At 39.3% G+C, this 22,268-nt stretch overlaps 1 protein-coding gene across 1 annotated transcript; it reads right to left on the bottom strand.

Moving 5' to 3' along the window:
• Window positions 1–7,525: 7,525 nt before the first annotated feature.
• LOC128610654 (Fc receptor-like protein 5) lies at window positions 7,526–21,187 on the bottom strand. Its single transcript, XM_053630073.1, has 12 exons — window positions 21,157–21,187; window positions 17,261–17,686; window positions 16,856–17,128; window positions 16,104–16,364; window positions 15,088–15,273; window positions 14,096–14,368; window positions 13,661–13,933; window positions 13,242–13,559; window positions 12,650–12,916; window positions 9,557–9,805; window positions 8,724–8,840; window positions 7,526–8,628 (listed from the first exon to the last, which is right to left on the bottom strand). The coding sequence occupies exons 1-12, from the start codon at window positions 21,185–21,187 to the stop codon at window positions 8,570–8,572; spliced, it is 2,733 nt and encodes a 910-aa protein (XP_053486048.1). The 3' UTR covers window positions 7,526–8,569.
• Window positions 21,188–22,268: the final 1,081 nt, after the last annotated feature.

The following is a 22,268-nucleotide window of genomic DNA, read 5'->3' as shown; positions in this document are numbered from 1 at the left end:
TTCAGTTTTATATTTTCGAGCTTCCCAGGGTCCATCTTAGCCAGAAACATGCTCCTCACTGCATCCCATATTTCAGTGGTGCCTCCAACGGGGGGTGGCCCTTGAGTCCTCTTCCTCACTGACGTCCTGTTCAACTTTTCCTTCGTCTTCTGTTTCGGTCCCCTCGCTCTCAGTCCCTCCTTGTTCGTCCAGATCCATGTCTGAACTCACTTGCTTCATCTTCTGCTGGTGGTATATTAGGCCGTTTGAGTCCTTACTCAGGCTCTTCACATGTTTTCCTACTGTCTGGTTCAGTGCTCTTCTCGACCTCTGTGATTTTGATTCTCCCAATATACCGTCCTCCAGCGGTCGAATCCTGCCCTCCAATTCCTTATCCTCCTCGATAGCATATGGGGAGAGCACCACATCCCCCTCTATACAGACCACCCGCCCCACATTGTCTCTCGGCTCCCCTTTTTCTCCTCCTCTGGTGTGTGGAGCCCCTCGTGCTCTGTTTTCACCCTCATGCCCTCTCTCACTCCTATGACCTTCTTGATTTTCACTGGTCCTATGCTCCTTGTCTCTTTGCTTGTGCACCATCGGCTGTGACCCTGGCCTCTGGGTGCTAGTGCTGGTGGGAATCTCCCCATGCTCTGGCCACCCCGGAGTGTGGGTCCAGTTTTTCATGTACTCCTGCAGTTCCCTGTCCCTCTCTTTGTTGCTTACATGTGGGAGGTCCAGCCGTGGGCTTTTGCTCTCGACCGGGGTTCTATCCTCGTATCCGGCAGCTCCTTCTTCCATTTTGGTAGGTTCTCCATCCTCCCGCATGCGATGCCTCATTCTTTGGTATCCGCTGAATGTACCCTGAATGTCCAATTCGGTTTCCTTCCATTCATCTTCTCTGTCCTCCAGTTCTTGCATCATGTAGAGCCTGGCAGGTGGGGCACTTCTGACAGGTCTCACACAGGGAGGTACTGAGGGTTATATGGGGGCGGGGCCTCGGCCCGTTCTTTCTGAATGGCCTCTTATATCTTTTTTTCTAGGCTTGCTTCCCTTTCTTCTTTCTTCCGTACCACTGCCTCTGCTCGTTCTCTCTGCCATCTATCCTTCTCCTTCTCCTCCTTCCCTGCGTTCACAAACCAGTCCACTATCTTCTCTGTCTTCACACCTTTCTCCCTCACTCTCAAGCCTTTTTTCTGTTCATTCCATACAGCTAATCTCTCTTTCATTATCTGGCATAGCTGTTCATAAAGAGTACCTTCCTCGGGCCATTTCCACTCACCACTAGTCTTCTCACTCCATTTTTTACAATAATGCCTAATGTCTTTCTCATCTGTACAGTGTTTGCTTATCACCCTCTCTATCGGGCTCATCCCTTTCTTACATTCGACCATAACTCTACTGCAGGTCGTGTCTCACACCTCTCAGCCCTTAGAGTCTTTTGTACATGCCCCCCCTAAAACCCTACGTTATCCCTCACAGCCAAATGTTTTCCTCCTACCTTGTCCTGTTGTTCCGGCCTGCTTAACCTATCTCGTACCGATTTATGCCTGTTTATCCCCTTCCGTCCGTACTCGGTCCAGCTGCCCTAGGGACTCACAAACACTCAGAGCACATACATATCAATGCACACAATTGTGGTCTCAGAGTATAAAGCACCTTCACACCAGCTCCGTATGTATGAAGCTTACAGTCATATAAATTAAATGCAACTTTCTCCTAAACTAATTTTCAAAGCTTATCCAACACACTTATCTCCTTATGTATGGAGCTCATGTTCAGAGCACTAATGAATACATTTTTCCCTGTCTCCAAAACTAAGTTTCAGAGCTTATCGCACATGCATGCACGCTCTCACACCACACTCGTATTATAAGCACACACATTTGTTATTACACATTCATACACCGGGCACGCTGGGTCCGTTCCCTAAGTTGCATGACCCGGACCTGGGCCCAGGATTTATACCCCTCTCTATCCAGACCTGGATTCAATCCAGCGGTATTAGTGGTCCCCCACCAATGCAGCCGCCACCTCTAGTAGCCGGTATCTGGGGTTTGAGGCCTCATATCCACCTGCTTCCTATCCAGCCCTGGAATTTTTAACCAGTGGTATTACAGGACTTTCATTCACACAAGACATACAATTTCATTAAACAGTCTTATGAACCTTATTCATAGCCCTTACACAATTACAATCGGTTCACACTTCTCTTACCTCTTCTCACTCACTCAAGGTTCTTTTGGAGACCAACTTTAGTCTTTCTTCCCACCCCGGGGGCTTCCCAATCGTAACAACAGACCACTAAGACAGAGCTTTGAAATAACAGGTGTCTGCAATGCCATCTTTCTACACGGCCTATCTGTTGCTTGGAGAGTAAAGTCCCATGGGAGAGATTACAGACATATAGATCTTAGCCCAGTCCCATCTGGGGTGCCAAATGCTGGCCCAAATTTAGCCTATTACCCAAAGACACTTAAAATTCAACATAGAAGCAAATACTCACATCTGTGAACCCAGTTGGAGATAGAAAAAAAAGACACCAGCCGTGAGTGAGAAGAAGCAAGGGTCCAGATTTATTGGTTCCGTTCCACCACACGAGATCCACACTGATGAGAATTCTCAGAAGTGATCTTACACCTGGAGCTCAAGCTCCAGTATTTATACTGTATTTACACAGTAAATAACAAATATAGATTAGAAAGACTATGATATCAATACCAATAGGGTTAAAAAAGAGCTCATCTACATTACCATGATGTTTAAAAAGAGGCTTATCAAATTTACCATTATGTTTTGAATGAGGACTTTCTGACTACCATTAGGATTGAAAGTGGGAGAGAGAGAAAACAATTTAGAGAGACCTTGGTCTCACTGTTATCTCGCGGGGGCAGCTTGACTCAGCTACCCTTCTAAATTGCTCCTCATGGTTTCTCTTAAAATTAAGGCCCCCGTCTACACCACGCCTGACCCTTCCTCACGAGATAAGAATCTTCACCATCTGAATTATGAGTAAGTTTCTTTTACATTTTTCTGTATTTCTGGTTTATAATTTACTTTCATATTTGCTCTATATCTCTATTTTATATATGGTTATACTGCTTGCAAATAGTTTACTGTACTCCCTACTTCATATCATCATTATATTATCCTTCTAATATCCTACATATCCTACTACTCTTTATATTACCCTTATAATATCTTAATACTCCTTTTTATTATTCTTATAATGTTATAATGTTATGTGTGTGTGTGTGTGTGTGTGTGTGTGTGTGAGAGAGAGAGAGAGAGAGAGAGAGACAGAGAGTGTGTGTGTGTGTGTGTGTGTGGGTGTTATGTCTGCACGCCTGCCCTTGACTGTACGAGAGTGTGTGTGTTTCTCAGCCTGCACTCATCAGCTCTTATATTTCTCTGTGACTAATAAACCATAGTGTGATACTCTTAAAGATCTTAAAGTGTGAATCCAATTCGTCAATATCCGCCTAATACCGCTTCTGTGTGTCTAGGTGCCCGTCGTCATTTTTCCTTCTCTCCTTTAATGGAGGGACTGGATTTGGATCTGAACACTCACTATCAGCTCGCGCATCTCACTGCTGACATCATGGTGCTACTTAACGTTCTTCGCAGCACCCCCTCTGGAAATGGAAATGCGGGGTTCCCCCCCCTCTCAGATACAGAATCCACCCTGTGAATGTGTGTATTGACGCCTCTACACAGACAGACCCTCCGCCTGACCCTCCCTCCAGCTTTCAGTCTGAGGATGATGTCACCTTCTCTGATCTGGGCTCTGACCACTCTTCCCTCTTGTCACCTGTCAGTCCACCGTACTCTCAGTGTTCTCCTTATTTCACCCTTGCTGACTATCCCATGTCCCCAGGACGCACCCCATTTTCTTCCCCCTACCGCTCTCCTCAAGATTACGCACCCACCAGTCCTGTGAATTTTCAATAAAATTACATATTACTCATACTAGGCCTCCCTCATATTTATTTCATGTCATTTTTATCCACAACAAAACCTTCAAATAAAGTCATTTGTGTGAACGCATATTGCTGATTATTGCCTTTTATTCGCTTAAGTTGATGGTGTTTGTGGTCACAGTTTCATTCGCTGGTCCTTCATATCAGATTCGACAGACCAATATTGAGTAGCGTACATCTTGGATAAGTTTCCTACATTAAAGTTTTACACCTACAGCACACATTACAGACATTGATAAACAATCATGGATATGTTCTATGTGTCTAAAGTATAAGGAAAGAATAAACTAGTCTTATAAACTCCACAATTTAGCTTCAACTTAGATAGAAAGGTTTTTCCATATTTTAATAAGAATGTATTTAATGTAACTAGTCATAAGCATATTTCCAGTACGTTTTGTTTGTTATTTAAAAAAAAACAACAACTTACATTTCCCATCAGGCTCGTTCAAGTCATGTGCATAGTGTCAACAACTCACTCGTCTGAATCCTCTGCAAACTTCAACAGTTAGTTGAACCGGCTCATACGGTACTTTTTGAGTCGAATATATTGAAAAATCAACTCTGCCTGTAGGTTTGATTTGACCTAGTATAGTCTCCAACTTGTTCATTTCGAACTGGGTCTCAGGCTCGTGGCAGACACCCTGGATCGTCATTATAGGCTACTATGTTGGTGTCGATGCATAAAGTGAAGCATCATTGAACAGCATCCATTAAGTCTAATGACAAATGTAATCACAAGTTCACAACTGGAAAACAAATATATTTAGGTTTAATAGGAATGTTGTAGAGTAAAATGCCTACTTCAAATTCTCAAGACCTTAGTTTGCACATATTTTTAAATAAATCAAAAATAACAGAAACAAAGATCTGTCAGTTTATAAATGTTTCATTCCACTACTGCCATTAACGTCACAGCACATAGCGGGTCCTCAGTAATCCTCGGCAAACTTCGACAGTTAGATGAACCTGTTCATTCGGTTCTTTTTGAGTTGGACATGGTGCGGAGCATGCTACTCCAGCTGTGTCTTCATCATCAAGCCAGATTAAAGTTCGATTCAGTGAACCGGCTTGACTGATTACTTCTTGAGAACCAGCTCAAAAGAACGATTCTTTCAAGAACTGGCCATCACTACATGCGGGGTTTAGTTTGCTGGTTCATGTGGAGTTAGATGTGAGAGTAGAGTAGTGTTGTCAATAGTAGTGATATCGAGAACTGTTTTGAAAAAGCAATCCAGTCTAATTATAAAATTATTATTATATAATTAGTATTTAATATATATATATATATATATATATATATATATATATATATATATATATATATATATATATATATACATATGTATATATTATATGTGTGTGTGTGTGTATATATATATATATATATATATATATATATATATATATATATATATATACACATATACATACATATATATATATATATATATATATATATATATATATATATATATATATATATATATGCCCTGCGATGGACTGGCACCCTGTCCAGGGTGTACCCATCCTTGTGCCCAATGCTCCCTGGGATAGGCTCCAGGTTCCCCGCGACCCTGAAAACGAGTAAGCGGTAGAAGATGGATTGATGGATGGATATATATATATATATATATATATATTAGATATTCATTTTTCTTTTCACCATTGTGTAAATATTATTTTTTTTCTTTGTTTAGCCTGAGAATGTAAAATGATGGATCAGCAGTACAAAATCACTTTAGCACCTCCTGTCTCTTTCTCACTTTTTAAATCACACTGCTGAGAAAAGCAAAACACCACAACTGCTTTAAAGCCCAGTGATGATCAGAGTGGGAAATGTTCACTCAGTCAGAATAGAGGCAGTTAAACAGCTCCTAAACAGAACCAGAATTATTGTTAACAGTAAATAAAATGAAAAGTCTAGCCACTATATTATGGAGACAATAGGACAAAGCCACAACATACACCCAATCAATAGTAAAGTGATTGTGTGGGAAAACGAACCTACAGAGCCCCCTAGTGTCAGGTAAGAAAGAAAAAAAACAGCCATGTGTAAACCGTGCTCTCAGATTCGTAATCCGTGCCCTTATTGGTCTGCCGAAGCCATACCCCGAGCAAAGCCAATAGATTAATTCACATGTCCTGCCACACACACACACGCACACACACACACACACACGCACATGTATATAAAGATGTCATTGATTTTGGGAAGACACTGTCACTGTCTGTCTATGAAGCTCTCTGGAACTACCTGTGCAGTAGTTTTAATCGCACCACCTTCCAACCAATCAGAATCCAGTATTGAGACTGAGAATTTTATAATACAACATGATCAACTTTGTATTCTGCTTACATGGGACTGCTCCAGAAGATATACTGTTGTATAATAATTAAAGTATTAATGTTTTATTATAGAAACTTGGCAAATCAAATTTCACCTGGCCATTGGACTATGTCCTTACTGAGAGACTGTGAGGTACAGCTTTTAACTTCTTTGCATGTAAACCATTATTATCAGCAGTGGAGTGTCATCATATACTACATTCACAGTACACTATAGACTGTATGTACAGTATCTGGTCTTATTCCACTCTTCATTAACAGGGACACCACTTCAGCTTGGAGCTACGGACTGTGGGATATTCATGTTGATGGTAAGTGGTCATATAATTGCTATACCATTGCCTCTGTGTGTGCTAAACACTGCATTTGTTAATATAACATCAGAGTTTTGATTTTGTATTTAACGAGGATGATGCCTTGTTGGCCATCACAATGCAGGACCTGTTTATCAACACTATTTTTTATGAAAGTGAAATGGACGAAGAGAAAATCTGGGCTCCCTTCCTTTTCACCTTCGAGAGATTAGAGGACATGGAGTTTTTCATGCAGGAAATATACGATAAGAAATATTCATGTGTCTTGCCTGCACAACCCTCACCGCTAACAAGCTAATTAGTGGGGTAGATCTGTGAAAATATTGTTTTTACGTGTAGTTTTAGGTTTTGTAAAATGTTTTTTTTTTTAACCAATTAAAGTTTTGTGGGAAAAAAATGTGTTCTTGAAACCTAATATACTAAAATTTTATTTTGTATCTTTTATCTTATTATATATTTTTTTCCTAGAGTGAAGACTGATTTTTATGTTAGATGTACATTTTGTTAATGAAGGTGAATAGAAATAAAATAAATTCAGCAACACTTGAGGGCAGTGGAGTATGTGACTAATAAATTGTTAATTAAGTAACACTCCCAGTCTACTACCAAATGTTCATGGAGTTGGTTGCCTTGCTACCAGTCTCAGACCACATGTGTCCTCTTGTTTTGTTCTTTAGTGTGACACGTGGCTGGGTTCAGACTACAAGACAAGTTGCTTATTACCATTTGATGAAGACAATCACATGTGGACTGAGTCCATCCAAAATTATATTCACATATTTCCATCTAAATTATATTCACAATGATACTCTCGTTGTACATGCATTCATTTTTCTTTCATGTGGTGGAGACCCTAAGTGTACATTTAAAAGCAACAAAAGAGATAAGACAAGCAGATAGGTGATCATTTTATTTATTTATTTATTTATTTTTTATCATACCTGCAAGGGTAACTCAGTTCCCATGTTTAAAAGCAAACAGCATATTAGGAGCACACTTTATTACATTAATGAATCACATATGACTGAGAAAATTCACAAATAGCTTACATAGCCTTAATACAGTGGGGAAAAAAGAAGGTAGTCTAGTCATGCAGTTTGTCACAGAAACAGTGCAGAAAAATCATGAAATCATGAAAAATGTTAAAGAAAGGTAAGGCAATATTAGCTATGCCAGCATCTCCAGTTCCATGCAAGTCTCATGGTTACTTTGACCTAACCTTCGTGCATTAACAATCAACATTTTTTCCCCTTTAGGTAAGTTTGATCTAATGAAGGGCTTGCATTGACGTTAACAGCCAGTAGGTGGCGAAATGAGCCATAGAGGTGGAACTAGACTACATCCATAGAGGTGAAACTAGACTAGACCCATAGATTACTAGACTAGATCAAGAGAGGTGGAGCTAGACGTCCAGCTCCATCTATTTGGCTCTGCAGTGAGCAGTAGTGATGGGAAGTTCGGACCATTTTACTGACTCGGATCTTTGAATCTCGTTCAGCAAAATGAACAAATCTTTTTTCAAGTCATTTCTTTAATTTCAGCAGAATACAATTAAAATGTTACATGTTAAATTCACCAACACATCTAGTACTTACGCAAACGTTGATCACATTTGGAATAAAAAATAAAATATAGGCTATTGCAGCCAAGGCCAAATTATGAGAAACAGAAATGATTAATTAATAGCTTAGCATTAGGTCTTCAGGCTATACAGTCTGTTAGTTCACCTCACCTCCCGATCCGAGTCGTTCTTTCTTTTGTCACGTCGCATTTCTCACGTCTGTTCCCCGGAAACAGAAATGATTATTTCAGCTCTCGAGTCTTCGGGTCAGAGTCGTTCGTTCATCACGTTACAGCTCCATGGACTAAATGCAGTGTTCTCTGTTGCACGGGGAGCTGCTGTTATATAAACGCTAGATGATAAAAAATAATGTAAACACCTGAGACTCAGACAGACGCTTCAGCTTCTATCACTCTGTACGGTCTGTTGTCCTCATCAGGGTCAGCTGTAAAATAAACACTCATGAACACTTCAAATTAGCCTCTTATTAAATGTTAGGGTTTAATTTTATGGCTAATGAAGAACACTGTGAGGTCTTACTTCGAGCTCTGTAACATTTCACTGCCAGAATGATGGTCACCAGCACATACGGAGAGGCCGCTACTGCACTGCTGAGGAGCTTCAGTACTGACAGTGGAGCTTTTCCATCTGATAGAACTGGAGGGAAAAATACATAAGATAATAAAATAATTATATAATCATCATCATAATAAATTATAATTAATCATATATAAAGCATACATTTACAGATCATACATTTAAGTTTCATGTGAAGATATGAGTCTGAAAAGTTGTCTGTAACTTAATGTTTCTTTAACCACATACATTTAATTGAACATTAGGGCAGTTATATTTGCTTTTATGCTAGTGATAAAGATGATACTGACATCCAAAAAGTCTCATCTTTCTGTATTCTTTTTCCCTCTTTTTTATTCTGAGTCTGATCTTTGTGTGCAGATGTGTGTATAAACCTCTGTGTCTCAGATCTCTGCAGCCCTGAACACAGCGCTATCTGTTGGTCTTTTGTTAGAATCGACTGAATAAAAACATCAAATCTGTGTCACCCTAGACACTGCACTCAGTTTCTTTATAACAATATTATAATTTATTTTCACCAATTCAGTAGATTATAAAAGTGTTATCTTTATTCCTGTATATTGTACATCTATTACTGATGAGAACATTGAAGACTCACGGTGCACTGTGATGTTGACAGGTTTACTGCGTCCTCCAGATTCAGACATTAATAGCATTAAATGTTATTGTTACAAAGGGAATCAAATACTTTGAAAGCTGACTGAAAACACTGTGCATATGAACTTTGTTAATAAAAAGAGAATCAAATAAAAAGAAATTCTCTCAAGGTTTCTCACCTCTGACTGAAACCCAGCTTTTGGGTGACTCTTCTCTCTCTGGGTGTTTACAGTGGTAGAAACCTTCATCTGACTTTGAGACAGTACTGATGGTCATCTCTCCTGTAGTCTTGTTCTGCAGGACTGAACCATCTTTATAGACATCAACACCAGAAGCTGAGGTATTTGAGTTGCGAGATAAACAATGTAAAGTCAGAGGATGTCCCTCAGTCACAGGATGGACAGGACTGTCCAGGATCACATGACCATCTGTAGGAAAGAGAAAGAAGACACTGAAATCAGAAAGTGTGTAAAATACAGTAATGATTTTAACACAGAGAGCTACAGTAAATCAGTGGTAGATATCAGAGAGAGTGTACACAGTGCAGCGCTCACAGAGTCTTCATGTGTGAAAGAGAAAATGTGCTTAAATGCCAGTTTTATCAGTAACATTCAGATGTGAAAGCAGCTTTCACTGTAATATTCTTAACATCCTGAAACTAAACTAGTCTTCATGAGTTATTCTTATTTCTGTTTATATTCTTATTGTTAAAACATTGTGAGAGGCTTTTTTAGGTTTACCCTCTGCAGTCTAACTTCTATATGGGGATAATAGTTTTATTTATGTAAGTCTAATGTATTTATGCCTCTTCTCTCTCTCTCTTGCCTGCTTTGTGTGTGTGTGTGTGTGTCTTGCTCAACTCTGTCTACCTTGTTCTTTATGTTAGTGATAAAGGTTATATTTACAATACAAGTTGTATTATTATAAAATGTTATAAAATGTTTGTGATATGACGCACTCAGGCATGAGAAAAGTATAATGGTGCTGTCGAGCACACAGTGCTGGCAGGGTGGGAATTTTTCCTCATAGGAGGTTTTTTCGCCCACCCCTGACTGCGCAGGATTGGGGTTTGTTTCTTGGGGGGAAGCAAGACTCTGCAGGTCCCGACAAATACAAAACTGTGGGCTGACAGGCCTAGTTGAGAAAGATAGGGACGTGTAGATCCAATCAAGTAGTTAGTTACTGTAGTGGCCACTCATACGTACGGCAGTAGTAGTAGTAATAAATGATTAGGGGAACTCAGTTAATCACACTTATAATCGATGTAGGCAAACAAACGTATAATCAAGGTAGTTAGATTCGATATATATATATATATATATATATATATATATATAGTTGAAAGGAGAAGTAAGTTAAGGGTTAAGAGTTATGGCTCGGTACATCTACACATGTCCGGCGCAAAGTGGACGTAGGCCCATTCTCCAGCTGCCAATCTACTATGAGACCCCGGGGTGCAGGCGCTAGCACGTCTCCCACCAGGTCTACAAAACCTCCTCAGCTCCTATTCGATCAGTGTTGCGTAGAAGTGGTTAATGTAAGGGACCCATTTGAGTACGGGGACGGGCGCAGGGTTTATGGCTTCGTTAGAGTAATCCTCCGACAGCTAGCGGGGGACGGCCATGGGGTGCGGCAGAACCAGTTCCTCCACAGATACCCGCTTAATTAAGGTGGTGTATGAGGCTTTATAGCCTCAGAGGGGGGAAATGTTGTGGATAAAAAATGTCATAAAATAAACATAAGGGAAACCTAGCATCCAGCAAAGGGGAGAGGAAGGACTGACGACGGGCACCTAGACACATAGAAGCGGGATTAGGCGGACATTGACAAATTGGAATTACACTTTAAAGATCTTTAAGAGCAGTAGTAGTCAAAAAAGTCAAAAAGAGGTATACGAGCTGAGCTGAGGAGTGCTAATATACACACACACACACACACACACACACACGCTCGTACAGTCAAGGGCGGGCAAGTAGACACAACATACACACACACTCTCTCTTTCTCATACACACACATGAATAACTTTAATAATATCTTATAGTAATAGAGAAACTCTCTATAAAAAAACAGAATAGTAGGATATGCAGGACAGTAGAACTGTAATGATATTAAGAAGTTGGAAGTACAGTAAACCGCTTTTCAAGTAGTATAAATATATATAAAATAAGAAATATAGAGCAAATATGAAAATAAATTATAAACTAGAAATACAGAGAAATGTAACTTACTCAGGACTCAAATGGTGAAGGTTCTTGTCTCGCAAGGAAGGCCTTAATTTTAAGAAAGAACCATGAGGAGCCATTTATAAGGGTGGCTGAGTCAAGCTGCCCCCCCCCCCCCCCCCCCCCCCCGCGAGATAACAGTAAGACCAAGGTCACTCTAGATTGTTTAGTCTTGTCCACTTTCTATTTTACGGGTAATTCAAATTCACTGGTTTCGATTCTCTGGGTAACTGAAATTCTCTGGTTTTGATTCTCTGGGTAACTGAAAATCTCTGGTTTTTGTTCTCTGGGTAACTGAAACTCTCTGGTTTTGACTTTCTGGGTTATTAGAAATCCCTGGATTCTGATTTTATGTGTAAATTGAAACCCCTGGTTTTGATTCTATGTGTAAGTGGAATAGCCCTTTTCTGGAACATAAGAGTAAGGTAGATGAGCTCTTTTTTAACCCTATTGGTAGTGAGATCATAGTCTTCTTGAAACATATGGGTTATTTACTGTGTAAGTACAGTATAAATACTGGAGCTTAAGCTCAGGGTATGGGGATCACTTCTGAGAATTCTCATCGGTGTGGATCTCGTGTGGTGGAATGGAACAATAAAGCTGGACCCTTGCTTCTTCTCACTCACGGCTGGTGTATTTTTTCTATCTCCAACTGGGCTCAGAAGTAGATGTGAGTATTGGCTTCTATGTTGAATTTTAAGTGTTTTTGGGTAATAGGCTAAATTTGAGCCAACAACATCCAAAAAGTCTCATCTCTCTGTATTCTTTTTCCCTCTTTTTTATTCTCTGAGTCTGATCTTTGTGTGCAGATGTGTGTATAAACCTCTGTGTCTCAGATCTCTGCAGCCCTGAACACAGCGCTATCTGTTGGTCTTTTGTTAGAATCGACTGAATAAAAACATCAAATCTGTGTCACCCTACACACTGCACTCAGTTTCTTTATAACAATATTATAATTTATTTTCAACAATTCAGTAGATTATAAAAGTGTTATGTTTATTCCCGTATATTGTACATCTATTACTGGTGAGAACATTGAAGACTCACGGTGCACTGTGATGTTGACAGGATTACTGCGTCCTCCAGATTCAGACTGACACCAGTAAACTCCAGTGTGTGATGTAGAGAGGAAGCTGATGTTACATGTAGATCCTGAACCTGATGAACAATCAGACACTGTCTCACTGTGTGTGTATCCTCTCACTGTCCATCCAGTAGAGTCACTCTGGTCCTCACAGCTCAGTGAGAGAGAGTCAGCAGTAAAGTGTTGAGTTCTGCTGGGATTGATGATCAGAGACACTGGAGGAGATTCACCTGAAACACACACATTATAATTCAGATCTTATTCTGAAAATTAACATGTATTTAGATTTTATTATGATGTTAATTTCACTGTACAGTTTAGTAAACATGTGTAACATTAAAATTACCACAGGACTAATACTTGCTCTGATTAGACAATGATATCCGAATAAAAATCTACTATCAGGTGCTTATTCAGCTGCTTTACACATTCCTCACTAAGGAGTTTAAATAAACAGTTATTACACAACACATTAGCACAGATACAACACTTAATATTAATAAATGTACATTTGCTACACTCCAACTCAACTCTATTGTTGATTTATTTCCTCACCAGTGATCCACAGTGGCTGTAGGTTACTGTCCCGTGTGTGAAAGACCGGTTCTCCTCTCTCTGCTCTGCACATATAAACTCCTGTGTGCTTCACAGTAACAGGACTGAGAGTGTAGGAGCCTCCAGATCCTCTGCTGCTGTCTGAGAGGAGTGCTGTACTGTACCTGAGGGAACCCTGACTGTCTCTGGAGGGAACCTCTGTGTACCAGCTGAATGTCCAGCCTGTAGAGGAGTGTCTAACCGCACAGCTTAGAGTCACTGAGTCTCCTTCAGTCAGCCAGCGCAGTGGAGACACACTCACTACTGCCTCTGCTGCATCTGATGGACAACAAATGTAAAAATAAATAAATAAAATTATACAGAGTGGTAATCTCGTTATATATAATTAATGACAAGATAAAACAAACTCACACACTCACCTGATACAGTGAGTGTAACAGCATCACTGATCTCTGAGCTCTGAGAGTCACTTCTCCTCCCTCTGCAGGTGTATTCACCACTGTCATCATTTCTAACTGAGCTGAAGCTGAACTCCTGTGTTGTGCGGTATGGGTAGAGTGTGTTATCTTTCTTATACCAGTCGTATGTCCACTCAGTGTCTCCTCCTCCCTGTATTTCACATCTGAGAGTCACAGTCTCTCCTCTGAACACATGTTTATCAGGCTTTATGGTCACCACAGCTTTAGGATTCTCTGCAGAAACATAATTTTATTATTAATTTTATTATTTTATTTTTGTTTTATTATTAACCCAAATACAAACACACTTCAATAATATACAGTTCTAATACTACAACTGCTGTATATTTAAGTGATTAGTGATGATGCAGTCTTTTGCAACCTGTTTTTACTCACCAATAACATTTACCCAGAGTGCATCACTGTAGTGTGTGTAGTAGACTGGGTTTCGTCTTCCAGCTCTGCACCTGTACTGACCTCCATCAGAGACTCTAACGGAGCTGATGTTGTAGTAGTCTGTTTCAGTCTCAGTCTCAGTGCTCTGTGTGGGTTTGATCCAGTAAAACTTCCATCCAGCAGACTGCAGCTTCAGTGTACAGGACAGAGTCATGGATTTTCCTTTCAGTACAGCTCCTTCACGACTTGGTGTGAGTTCAGGTTTAGGTTTTTCTGCAGTTGGAGATGAAACACACAGTTCAGGATGTTAACTGTTCATGTTCTGCTGTCAGAGTGTTTAACTCACTAATCACTACTACAGACAAACACACTATTACTGATACACTGTAAAGACTCCTGTCATAGTGAAATTATTCATGAATATCTATCAAAATATTTTGTGGTATTTATGAAAGTAATTTAGTTTTTGTGAGAGTAGATTTAATGTGGAGTACATTGTTCTCTTAGTCAAGAAAAAGTGTACAGACAAAATGTACTGCATTATGTTTGACTGTTATTTAAAACATCCTTCAATATAAAATGTTTGAACCAGCAGAATGCATTTTATTATTTCATTTTACACTTAATGCAGTAATAATAAAAGAAGAGATATTTTGCCATTAATGTTATTTATTATTGGATAAACCTGGGACATTTTCATGTTCAGCATTTTGCAGCACATTGAGTCAGCAAATAAATAAAAATCACATCTTTAGTCTTCATCGACTGCATTTCACATCATCATCTCAAAGTCCAACATCTTTACTGCATATCACACTTTGTATGCATATTGTGCAGCTCTAATCTACACCAGTACTGAGTGCTGAGGTGAACCTGAGGTTAATGAGTACTGAGGAGATGATCACACTCACCTGATACAGTCAGTGTAACAGCATCACTGGTGTGTGAGGAGTGTGAGCCTCCTCTCTCTCCTCCTCTACAGGTGTATTTACCTGCATGAGATGTTTCAGCGCTACTGATTCTGTACTCCTGTTCACTACTGACACCAGAACCATCTTTATTCCATCTGTAGATCCAGTCAGAGTCCTCTTCATCCTGTAGGTCACATCTGAGAGTGACAGTCTCTCCTCTGTACACCTGTACATCAGGATTTATGGACACCACAGGTTTTGGGAGCGCTGTACAAAGATAATAAAATATTTCCTGAAATAATTAGTATACTTTTGATTGATTGATTTTCATGAGTGTAGAGAGTTTAGAAGATTTTGGAAAAGAATGTAACATTACACATGTAAAGGTTTTGGACAAGTTATAACCACATGCAACAAAAAGTCCAGCGTCTTCAACAGATCCTGATTCTAATCATTTGGTATTGTGATAGATGTATTTATAGTAAAGTATTATTCAGATTTGTTTAATAAAATGAAAGGTGATTCATGACATCACATTTTATTCTGTATAATTCCATGTTTTGGTCATTGGTAAGGAAGCAGAGTGGAGCAAAAGAAAAAAAATCCTACAATTACTCGAGATCCTGATGTGATCTGGCTCCAGGTCGCTTATGTATGATTTCCAAAGTGATTAGTCAGCACTTATAGAGACGAAGCAGGTGATTTATTTACAGTGTAGCTTTAAGGCCTCTGGAATCAGACACACACTGTACATTCTTTCTATATTGATCATAATTTAATATTCTGTAGTGAGTGTTTCAGCACTAATGTCTGTGTTTCAGTTACAGTTATAAACACCATCATGAGTCTGATTAACATGAGTGCTGTGTAATTATAATTTCCATCTTTCTACTACCATGAGATTTATTATCCCTACATATCACTGATATCTGATAGTCTGTATCTCTTATAACAGAGATTCTCTTCCTGATGAACACACACTCAGCGGTACTTTAACTTTTGCTCTACTGTTCATGAATGACAGGCTTTATAAATATCTCAAATATAATAAGAAATAACTTAAAACATGCAGTGAGAGAGTAGAAAGCATGACGTACCTCTAACTGTAACTGTAACTGGATCACTGAGCTCTGAGTCGTAGTTTCCTCTGCGTGCTTTACACTGATACACTGTTTCTCCTGCATTAGAGACTGTATCATGGAGTGTGTTGGTGTCTTCAGCTACTTGGATTAGAGGTCGCTGATCTTTGTACCAGAGAAAAGTCCATCCATTAGACAGCAGATTACAGTTCAGAGTAACTCTGTCTCCAGTGTAGACGGAGCTCTGAGGATTCACTCTCACAGTCGGTTTGGGTTTTTCTGTTGATATGAAATGATGATATTAAAGTTTTCATCTTTACAACATAAACAAGGGTTTTATCATCTTAAACAGATGATTTGTGTCTAATAATGCATTTATATTCAGCATTTGTTAAACAGTTACAGTTGTGCGACTTTATTACATGACAACATGGTCTTATAATATCATTATACTCTATATATACTGTACATGGAATTAATTGAATAAATTTTTCATAACTGAACAAACACACTGAAGTTGTAATGAATTCATCTTCATCAATGTGTGTTCACTATTATGAATGTTGGACGCAGTGAATGTACAACTACACCATTAATCATTACTAGACACAGGATAAGTAAATAAACGTTGTTTTTTTTTCGGATCTGTGACATTTTAAATAAATCTTGTGACTTTAATCCACACTGCATGTAGTGATGTGATGCTGAAGTTAATAAATATTGGTGTGAGGAAGAGATTAACACACACACACACACACACACACACACACCTGACACAGTGAGTGTAACAGTGTTGCTGGTCTCTGAGGTCTGAGAGTCGCTTCTTCTCCGTCCGCTGCAGGTGTATTTAGCGCTGAGAGACTCTACAGGAGTGAATGAATAATTACTGCTCTCAGTGTAGGAGGATATTTGGACACCATCTTTATTCCAGTTGTACATCCACTCAGTGTCTGCATGTCCTCGTATTTCACATGTGAAAGTGACTTCCTGTCCACTGAATATCTGTCCATCAGGCTGCAGAGTCAGAACGGCTTTTGGTCTCTCTGTACAGTTACAAGAAATACATCAAATCAGTCAAACACACCCTTCTCTGACCATCTGATATTTAATCAGTGTGTTTTGTAATGATTATGTGTCTCAGTGCATGTTACAGGAGTGTAAGATCAGACATGTACCTCTCACTGAGAGAGTCACTTCATTACTACCTGTCGTGAACCATCCATCAATAGACCCGTAACATCTGTATTTGTGACTCTGGTCTACTTTTATAGTGTAGTAATTTTCAGCAGATCTGTGAACATTAACACCATCTTTGTTCCAGTGGTACGGTCCACTTCCTCCTGAAATCCTACATGTGAGTGTAACCGTCTCTCCTCTGAATATTTGAGGTAAATTCGGCTCCACAGACAGAACTGGTTTAAACACTGCTGGAAAAGTCAAAAAGCAAACACACACTGTCAATGTAAACAACTTAAATTCTGCATGACAATGTACAAACAATCTTCTCCACCTTAATACAAATCCAACATGTACACAACATGGGCAATAAAATATGTATAAATCACCTTGAGCTTGTCCGACTTGGATAAGTGAAATAAGCACTAAAAAGGGAAGAGGAACAGAGAATATGATGTAACGCTGACTTGTTTCTTTTCTTTAAGAAGACAAATGAGAACAATGTCATATACTGCAAAAAAATCTGTATTTAGTTTCACTTCAGCTATAAGAAATGCAATATATCGACCTGTTTCAATAATGAATGGTGTTTAGAAAAAGCTATTTTCACTCAGGTCACTATGCTGCTCATTACTGTCTCATGTTTAATCTGATCCACATCTGCTAATCTGAAGCTGGATTACACACTTCCTTCTCTGTGTCTCACATGAGAAAGGCGCTCCTGTGCACTAAAGCTGTGGTGTAATACATACAGCCTGCAGAACGATGTGTCATATATGAGGAAAAACCCGATCTCAGTAGCACATACAGGCTAATGAACACACACAGTTTAATGAACACACACAGGTTAATGAACACACACAGGCTAATGAACACACACAGGTTAATGAACACACACAGGTTAATGAACACACACAGGTTAATGAACACACACAGGTTAATGAACACACACAGGCTAATGAACACACACAGGTTAATGAACACACACAGTTTAGGATGATCAGTGTAAATTGTTATTTTGTCTTCTGGGAAACATGCAAGTATCTTATTTAGCGTCTGAAGGGCAGTACTAAATGGAAAAAATAAGATCTTTAAATAAATAAACAATTTAAACTGATCACCCTGTTCAAAAGTTTACACCCCACTGAATCTTAATGTATCGTGTCACCTTCTCGAGCATCAGTGAATGTTTTGCACCTTATGTAATAGTTGTGTACGAGTCCCTCAGTCGCCCTCAGTGTGAAAAGTCAGATCTGAACATCATATAGCCTGTGTTGGAAAGGGCTAAAATATACAGAAGATGCTGGAAAAGCAAAGAATGTGCAGGACCTGGAGGATTTTTCTGAAGAACGGGGGCAGTTTAACTGCTCAGGAGAAACAAGGGACTTGCGAACAACTCTCACAAAACATAAACACACTCGTGGATCATCCAGGTAAATCATCCAATGGTTGAATTTTAGTTTCCCTACTAAAATGAAGTACATTTAGCAGTTTCTGGCCCGGGGACCAAGCCGACTCTCAGCCAGATCTGTCTTACAGTGTCTGGGGCAGACCCGGGCCAAATAAAACAATATAATTCACTTTACAGTGTGTGGGCCGGATCTGGGCCTGAGGAAATTGTGTATGTCGGTTTGCAGTGTGTGGGCCGGATCTGGGCTGGAGGAAATTGTGCGTGTCAGTTTGCAGTGTGTGGGCCGGATCTGGGCTGGAGGAAATTGTGTGTGTCGGTTTGCAGTGTGTGGGCCAGTTTTGGCCTGGGGACCCAGGCGTATACTGGGCTAGAACTAAAGCAAGTATGTGGCCCACAAGTGGCCAGACAAATTTTGCTATCTGGGTGAGAGACGGAGATTTAACAATGTCATGGATGAGGAGACGCGCCCTTCGTCCCTATTCGTCCCACTGTGAATGTTTTTAGAATGTAAGACGAATGTAATGCAAGATGTTTTCCATGTAAAATAGTCCATGTTATTACAGCCTAGTTCTCTGTTCAAAATAGTTATAGTGTTCAGAAACATTTCATATCATTCATGTTCAATACCTGTCCGTTATATACTTTTATAAAAGTCATAAAAGTTATTTTTTAAAATCATGAAAGTTATGAAAAGTAATAAAAAAGTACAAAAACACAAAAGCAAAAAAATTATCTATCTATTTATTGATCTATCTATCTATCAAAAACAGATTACATATATATATATATATATATATATATATATATATATATATATATATATATATATATATAAAATAGATCATCATTATACCTGGTCCCCTATTATATGGAGGGGGGGATGGGGGGCATGCCACATGATAGGGAAGGCTTGGGGGGGGGCTTTAGTTACAAAAGGTTGAGAACCTCTGCCATAATGCAACGGGACTGGCGCGGAAGAGCTGTCAGAATCGGTGCCGAGTAGTATGTCTGGTTTGTATTCATGCTTACCACTTACTACTGATCAGCACTGTACTGTATCAACGACCGAGCAGTAGGTACTGAATCTAATGCAACAGGTACTGAATCTAATGCAATAGGTACTGAATCTAATTTAGTAGGTACTGAATCTAATGTAGTAGATACTGAATCTAATGCAATAGGTACTGAATCTAATGTAGTAGATACTGAATCTAATGTAGTAGGTACTGAATCTAATGCAATAGGTACTGAATCTAATGCAGTAGACCTGTCACAGTATGTCTTTTCGGAAGGAGCCGCAGTTTTCACCACACACACGCTCACGCACAACTTATCAACACTATCTTTTATTTATTTATTTAAAAGTAACAACATAACACTCTGATCATGTACTCATCCTTTCATACCTTCTAAGAAACAGAAAATGTTCATCCATGATAAAAGCCAACCAAAAATATCACAAACCAAAATCTGATTCATGCTCAGAAAAAACTCCATGTCACCTCAGACACTCTACAACCCAAAATAACACACATATACTGAAGATGGTAGATTTTAGATTCCACACATATTCACTAAAATGGACCAAAAGGTCTTCACTGCAGTCTGTAGCATAATGACACATTGGATTTTATCCACTAGGTACTGCATGTTGTAACACGCATGCGCCAACGCCAGACACAGTACATCACTGTTATCCATCTATGGTTAGGGTTGGGGTTAGTGTTAAGGTTAGAACATCCAGTACGTAGTATATCTAATCTAATGTCATTACACTACAGGCTGCAGTGAGGACACACCCAATTAACAGCAATCCATATAAACTAAGCTGAAAATAAAAAATATTTAGTCCCCTCTGACACCATTGGAACAGCAGGCCGCGTTATTGTTATTGCTGTAGACTGAAGACATTTGGGTTTGATATCAAAAGATGAAAAGGAGAAGAGAGGTTAGAATTTCAGCTTCTGTTTCCTGGTATTTATATGTAGATGTGTTAAACGACATAGAACATAGCACATTTCTTTCAGACCACCCAATTGGTAGATACTAGGAAATAAAAGCTGAAATCCTAAACTCTTGTCTCATATCCATCTTTTGATCACAAACCCAAATGTCTTTGGTGTACAGCAGAAACAAATGAATAGGCCTTGCCGTTCCAATAGTTTCAGAGGGGACTGTACTGTACGCTCCCACTGATATCATTATTAATGTAACTAATTAATACTATTCTCTATATAAATGTAACCCTTACCTTAACCTCAGTAACCAAACAATAAAAAAAGTTCTCACAAGGGCTCAACTCAAATGAACTAACTCACACAACTGATATGGATGTACACTGATCCAACAATCATATCAGAGACTCCTATGAAAATGTTCTAATCACATATTAACCTCATCACACAGGACATTAGACGTCATCTGAACATATTGTTTTAAGCCGCCACTCACTCTAATGAAGACACAAAGAAAACATTTACTCACAGATCATCACACGGAGTGGACGGAGCTCCATCCTGTCACACTGATGAAGGACTGACTGATCAGTGGTCTGTGTTAAAGACACTACACTTCCTGTGTTCTTACACACAGAGAGAAAGTGAGAAAGACTTCCGTTCTGGTCAAAGTTGATGTGCTCTTTTCATGTGAACCCAGAAATTATAACAACAATTTGCAGAACATAACTTTAGTCAACTCCTGAACATGTACAGTTCCTCTGCTACTTCACTCAGGTTCATGATTGATCTCAACAAGACATCCAGTGGACCTTCTGTAAAGCTTTTTATCTCGTTTGATTGAATAAGCAAGCTAACTCTTTTAAAAGAACGAGGTCTTTCCTAAATCAAGAAACTTTTCTATTCTGTCAGATTTACTTCAGGTTTCGGGTTTGATGCATTCCATAAAGATCAGAAAAGTTCACTGGACATGATGTCAGAACCTCCTATGAAGCTGGGAGGCAGAGCTTCTGCTAGTCACAAAATGGGGTTCTGAAATGTACAACCTAGATGTAATCAGTGAAAGGGATTCTAAAATTTAGATTTTTCCAATAAATCTGTGTGTATTTTCATCCATATTATTTGGATAATAATAATAATAATAATAATAATAATAATAATAATAATAATAATAATAATATCAATAATTCCTTAGATCAATGTAAGGCTTTTCTAGGCACTCAAAGCGTTTTGTATTGTATGGGGGGGGGGGGGGTAGCATCCACCTGGATACACCCGGAACACCCAATACACCCAGAACACCCAGAACACCCAGAACAACCAGCTATTGGTGGAGAGGAGAGTGATGTATCCAATTCAGGGATGGAGATTATTAGGGGGCCATGATGGGGGCCAGTGGGGGAATTTCACCAGGACACCAGGGTTATACAGAAAAATAAGTGTTCTGGGATTTTAATGACCATAGGACCTTGGTTTAATGTCTCATACCATAGACTGTGCATTAGGACCCACACTGAGCACCCCACAGAGTGAGCACAGCATGCTTTCTTTGCTGCTACAGCAGCAAGCTTAGTTTTCCCCAGAGAGTCCTCCATGAAGGTAATGGCCAAACTCACCCCTGCTTAGCTGCAGTGGGAAACC

This window comes from Ictalurus furcatus, chromosome 7 (assembly GCF_023375685.1).
Source record: "Ictalurus furcatus strain D&B chromosome 7, Billie_1.0, whole genome shotgun sequence".
Taxonomy (NCBI): Eukaryota; Metazoa; Chordata; class Actinopteri; order Siluriformes; family Ictaluridae; genus Ictalurus; species Ictalurus furcatus.
Note: the sequence above shows the minus strand (reverse complement) of the source record. Positions and strands in the feature narration are given on the sequence as shown.